This window comes from Vicugna pacos, chromosome 9 (genome assembly GCF_048564905.1).
Source record: "Vicugna pacos chromosome 9, VicPac4, whole genome shotgun sequence".
Taxonomy (NCBI): Eukaryota; Metazoa; Chordata; class Mammalia; order Artiodactyla; family Camelidae; genus Vicugna; species Vicugna pacos.
Window position 1 is genome coordinate 3,717,610 of NC_132995.1, and position 6,074 is coordinate 3,723,683.

Here is a 6,074-nt window from a genome sequence, read left to right on the forward strand (position 1 = left end):
ACTGCTCACATTCTGGTTTTGGCTGGTTGTGTTTTCGTTTGAAATGTGAACCTATCCCTTATGACTTCTATGCGCTGGTAGTTGGTCGAGAGGCTTCGATACATTCTGATTCAACTTTTCATGAAGACTGTGCTCTGGGCAGTGTTCTGTGTTGTCTACCACAGCATGTGGGGTTGTACATATCTTGTGGTCCCACGTCAGGAAGGCAAAACAGATAATCAGGTGATGTCAGCCTCTTCCCTTAGAGTTTCACCTAATAGTTTCAGTCTCCATGGGTTGTTTCCTTAGTCGGTAATATCATTAGAATTTGCAAGGCAGTCACTTTTCTAATTCTGTTAATCCTCCTCCATTTATCTTTTAATTCATCTCCTAACTGCGCTGTTCAGTTTCCTGACTCACATTGCTCCTTCTCTCTACTTCAACAGTTCATTTCCACAAACAGTTCTATACTTAATTTTCACCAGTGCCTTCAATGTTCGTAACCTCAATTTCAAGCCTTCAGTTCTGCAGGAACACCTTTCTAATCTTGTCTCTTCAGTCTGACTTCCTTTCTTTTAGTTCCACCCAATTGTAACCATTTATCAACCAACCACTACTCTGCTGCATCCCATCCCATTTCCCTACCTCTTGGCAATGCAGGTGTTTTTTAGTTAAGAACTTTTTTCACATTGACTCTACTGTGTAATTCCAAGATTCTGTGACAGAAAAGTAAAGAAAAAATAATCATTTACACCATATCTCAGTGAAACTGGGGGAAAAGATAAAAATAATCATTTCTCTTTAGCATTATGAAATGATCCACTTCATCTGTTATTGTCCCCTTTATCTCAAAGTCTACGTTGTCATTAATATAAGAATGCTGCTTTCTCGTGTTACTGTTCACACAATGGATCTGTTTTTTCCCTGTTACTTCCAAATTATTTGTGTCCTAATATTTAAAGAGCAACTCTTGACACAATATTACTTACCTGCATTTCCTTCCCATGTGGAAATCTCTGTGTTTTTGCTGGAAATAGGTACAAAAAAGCCCTTCCTATGTACAGATTAATATTTTATTTCCTCCTCTGGTTGCTGACTATGTTGTATATTCTTTGTGAAATTTCATCTTGCTACACCCTTAGGGAGCATGCACTTTTCTGTATGTATATTATAGCTTTAAAAGTTTCTTTAAAAATTGTACAACAATAAAGTCACTTTGTCTGCTGGCAATAAATACAGGGCCCTAAATGCATGCTACCTTCACACTCCATAGAAGTTCAAAGTGTCCCTTGAACCAGCAGGTGCCTCCCATGTACGCAGGGATTCCACACAGCATCCGTGTCCTGTGGTTAAGAGGATTAAGCACCAGGGATGTTATTGTCAAGAGTCTGTCAGTTGGAGGCTGGAGGCTGTGGATCAGTGTTCTCCTCCAAGCTGTGTCGGATCCCATATCCAAAGTATATGGCGAATCCTAGTACGGCAATGAGACGATGAGAAGGAAAAGTAGGCGCTCTCCCTACTTACAAATGGTCAATAGGCCTCCTGTTGTGGCATCTGACACAGTTTGGGGGAGAGGTAGTATGAAGGGTCCAGTCATTCCAGAGGCCTCATTTTCTCAGAAACTCACTTACCAATGGCATTCCAGATGCCAAACTGGGCCCAGGCCCGACTGGTCATCTGCATCATCAAGTGGACATTCGCGAAGATGCTCAGCAGTGGGAGGACAGGCAGAGCAGGCACCTGCAGGCGAAGGCAGCTACCCTGAGCGCGCCGCGGACCTCGCGAAGGCAGGCCCCGCCCCCACGCGGGGGTGGGGTAGATGCCAGGCCTGTTCACACTGTGCAGCCAGCGCCTCCCCAGGTTGGGTGTGTAAAGCGCTGAGAGTGGACCAGGGAAGGGCCACTGGTTATGGCAACTCCCCTCCTTCCCTGGTCCAGCAACAAATGTTTAGATTGCAAAGCATGCAGACTCCCTTCACTGAAGGTGGATAGTTTCGGTACTTAAGGTCACCCACCTTGAAGGGAAGAGGAGTGGGGCTCTGGGGCTGCCTCCAGATGGTGACAGTGACCCCGGCGATGAGCACCAGCAGCAGCACAGCCACCGTTGTGCAGACGGGGTCTCCAGAGAACACACGGTGGGGCCACTGGGCCAGCACCAGGCTCAGGGCCGTCAGCAGGAGAACTGCAGGGTCCAGTTGGAGGAGAACAGGGTCAAGTCCAGAAGCCAGTGTGTCAAGTCCTTGAGTCACACCCCTCCCCAGACTGCCCACATCAGGAAGCTCATATTATCTCCAAGAATCCTCAACACCCACCAAGGTCACACTCCCACCCCATTCTCTCAATTTCTGAACAGCACCAAAGAGCCATCCCACTGCTCACCCATCAGTAAGGTGCATCCATAGACAATCCGGCCAGATGTCAGAGTGGGGGTGCTGTTCATAGGGTCACACAGGGTCCTGAGAGTCTCTGAGTCTCGTGCTTCAGGTGCAGAGTCCAGAGGACCTGCTTCAGATTCAGGAACCTCAGTTTTGTCCTCTGTGCTCCCGTTCGTCTGTAAATGCTGGTCTGGCTGGTACCTGAATTAGAGGTGTTAAGGCAATATTAACAGCAGCCCCTGCTCACCCAATACAAACAGTCTAACCCACCTCGGTCCTGCCGTACGCACAGCGGGACATTTAGAAGGCAGCATGCGTGTAGACGGGGATTGCCTCCCCATCCATCCCCACAAGGGCAAGACCCCCAGTCAGCGTGCGGTGGACTCTCACCTGAGGACAAGGACAGAAATAACCACCAGCGAGTAAGCAAACAGGGTCCCAATTGACATGACGTCCACAAGATCACTGAACTCGAAGAGTAACGCCATGATCGCTAGAAGGAGGCACAGATGAGGTGCGGGAGGGGGTCAGAAACCACTGAAATGTCCAAGTTAAGGGAAGTGATCAAAGGAGTGGGTTTTGTTTAGTCACCTGCAAGGTTTCCAGAAGCCAAAGTGGCCACGATGGGGGTATGTGTGCGGGTGTGGACCCGGGCGAGTCTCCGGAAAAGGAGTCCGTCATCTGCCATCGCGTAAGTCACTCGAGACATGGCGAACATGGTACCCAGGAGGCTGGGAGACAAAGTGGAAGCATGTGTGAGGACGTGGAGAAATAGGACAGATCAGGGCTTCTGTGCCATAGTCTACATGGTGTGAGGAGTCTTCCCTCTTGTCTCTCAATCCAAAAGGCTGGGACACCTGGGCACCTGACAGCAGATGGGGAGAAAGCTTTGACACTGACCCAGATGTCAGCGCACAGAGGGTGCCAACAGCCACCACATGGCCGGCAGGAGCCCACCCAACGTGGAGAAGAGCCTGTGGCAAGGGGCTCTCAGGGTCAATGTGGTAGTACGGCACCATGAGGGTGAGTGACGCTGAGACGCCAAAATACGCCAAAAAGCAGATGAAGAGCGAGGTCAGGATGCCCAAGGGGATGGAGCGCTGCGGATTCCGGGCTTCCTCCCCTGCAGGATGGGGGGGGAGAAGCACTGGGTCAGGAAACACCTTGAGGGGAAAGCACACAATCCCCTTTCCTCTTGAGCCTCCAAAAGCAGAGCAACCTCCTAGAAACTCTTATGCACAAGAGCAGCCCAATCTATAGCCAAACCCCTGAGGGGACAGTGACCGTGTTACCTGCAGTGGCGATGACATCAAAACCAATAAACCCATAGAAACAGGTAGCTGCTCCTCGGAGAATCCCATCAAAGCCAAAAGGCACAAATCCTCCAGAACCCAGAGGGTCCAAGCTGCGGTCAGGGGAGGAAAGAGAAGAACGTGGGTGAGGTGTGTTCGGTGATCTCTGCCAGACTCCTCAGCTGACACCATGGCTCCTGAGCTCCAGGAGCCCCATCATCTGGACCCACCAGCCCGGATCTGTTTAGTCCCCACCATGTCTCCAGTTCTGCACAGTAACCACGCCCTCACCACGCATTGCCCTGGCCAGGAGCACCCTCCTAACCTATAGGTGTCGTTGGGTCCAGATGTTGTCAAGTTATAGTCCTGTTCCGTGAGCTGCCAGTTGTGCAGGTCTCCCTTAATGAAGCCAGAGAGGATGATGAAGCCGAGAACCAAAAGGTTCAGGCCTGTGAACACTTTGGTAACCAGGACCGACTCTCGAGCTCCCAGAACCAGCACTCCTGCGGGAAAGATGGGACATGAAACTTCCAAAATAACTAAATGCATAGAGACTAGTGGTGGTCAGGGGCAGGGCAGTGGCAGAAGTGGAAACCGCGGACAGTGACTGCCCAGTGGGTGTGGGTTTTCCTTTTGGGGTGGAGAAATGTTTAGAACTAGCTGGAGGTGAGGGTTGCACAGCATTGTGAGTGTGCTAAGTGCCATTGATTGCACAGTACGATGATCAGTTTCTTACTGTGGCAATCACCTCACAATAAACACATCAGTCAAACCATGAATTTGCACACCTGAAATTGTACATAATTATATGTCAATTATATCTCAATAAAGCTGGAGAAATTAATAAACTAGTTGAGTTTCTGTTGTGTGATTTCATCTCAATTGAGAATAATCTCTGGTCTCAGCACAGAGGAAGAAACTTGTCAGTCTAAGAAGTGGGTGATTTTTTTCTTCACCCGTAGTTTGGCAAGGCCTGGAGACATCGTGGCTGCCACATTCTGTGTGGTGGGTGTCACTGACGTCTGGGGAGTAAGGACCAGGGATGGTACTCAACATCTGATAATGATATTTTTAAACTAAAATGCACAGGACATCCCCCCACACCAAACAATGATCCAGCCCAGAAGGTCAGTGGTGCCAAGAGCGGGAACCACAGTCTGTGTTGCCTTCCTGTCTCTCATACCACAGACCCTTCTTCCCTGTCCTAATTCCCTACCATTCTGCCTCTCCAAGCCTTCCCCCCCCCGGCTCCCTCTCCACACCCCACACTTTCCGTTCCATCTATGACCCCGTCTCACCCGTCATCAGCAACACCAGGCCCAGTGCGAAAAAGTCTGGGTACTTGGCCAGGAAGTAGGGCATATACAGGGAGAAAGTGCCCTGTAACCCCTGAGAGACGTGGTTCCCAATCAGGCTGTCAAAGGCGGAGCTCCAGGCCCTGGCCACGCTGGCGATGGCTGCAGAAGAAGATGGAAGATTCATTAACAAACATTAATTGAACCCCTACTATGTGCCATGCGATGTATTTTGAGGGAAAAACAGACAAAATAATATCAGAGACTTTCATTCATGGGGTTGGGAAAGAAGACCCAGATATTCACAGAATCGGTCCACTATTTAATACGTTAGGAGGAGATCAGTGTTGTGCAAAAGAGAAAACATGGAAGTGGAACCAGGAGGGCTGAAATTTTAAATCGAGGTGTAAGGGAAAACCCCATGAAGGCAAGAGCTGAGCAAAGCCTTCGACACGGTGAGCGATGAGCCTGTGGACGTGTCTCCCTCTCACCCACTTCCTGCGTTCCCCTTCCTTCTGCGCTCTTGGTCACATCGCTTAGGGAAAGCAGGGGGGAGCTGAGGAGAATGAAGTTGGGGGTTTCCCTGCCACTGTTCCTCACTTCTCCCACAAAGTGGATAACAAAGGGCTCAGGAATGGCTCAAGCCTCCAACACTCCCTCTGAGCACATTTCCCCACCCCATCATCTCACCAATGACATAGGACAGTATGAGGTTCCAGCCAGTGATGAAGGCACACAGTTCTCCCACTGTGACATAGCTGTAGAGGTATGCAGAGCGGGAACATGGTACGCGGGCCCCAAACTCTGCAAAGCAGAGCCCAGACAACACAGAAGACAGGGCGGCCACCAAGAAGCAGATGATGACTGCTGGTCCAGCTTTGTCCTTGGCCACCTCTCCAGCCAGGATGTACACGCCAGCCCCCAGGGTGTTGCCCACACCCAAGGCCACCAGGTCCAGGGCATTCAGACAACGAGCCAGGCGACTCTCAGACCCCTCCCTGGGCTCCAGGGGCCGCCTGCGAGCCAGCTTCTGACAAAATTGGCTAACATTCTGACACCACATTCTGGACAGAGTTGAGGAGGCTCAGATCTGCTGAGAAAACAAGACAGAAAGTCACAAAAAATATCCATTCG

At 50.1% G+C, this 6,074-nt stretch overlaps 1 protein-coding gene across 1 annotated transcript; it reads right to left on the reverse strand.

Moving 5' to 3' along the window:
* Window positions 1-1,307: 1,307 nt before the first annotated feature.
* On the reverse strand, window positions 1,308-6,003 carry LOC116278353 (cationic amino acid transporter 3-like). The gene is made up of 12 exons (XM_072968746.1): window positions 5,631-6,003; window positions 4,944-5,102; window positions 3,971-4,148; window positions 3,646-3,758; window positions 3,254-3,476; window positions 2,945-3,084; window positions 2,744-2,846; window positions 2,481-2,554; window positions 2,358-2,450; window positions 1,994-2,160; window positions 1,611-1,719; window positions 1,308-1,450 (listed from the first exon to the last, which is right to left on the reverse strand). Exons 1-12 carry the CDS (start codon window positions 6,001-6,003, stop codon window positions 1,371-1,373), a joined length of 1,812 nt encoding a protein of 603 aa, XP_072824847.1. The 3' UTR covers window positions 1,308-1,370.
* Window positions 6,004-6,074: the final 71 nt, after the last annotated feature.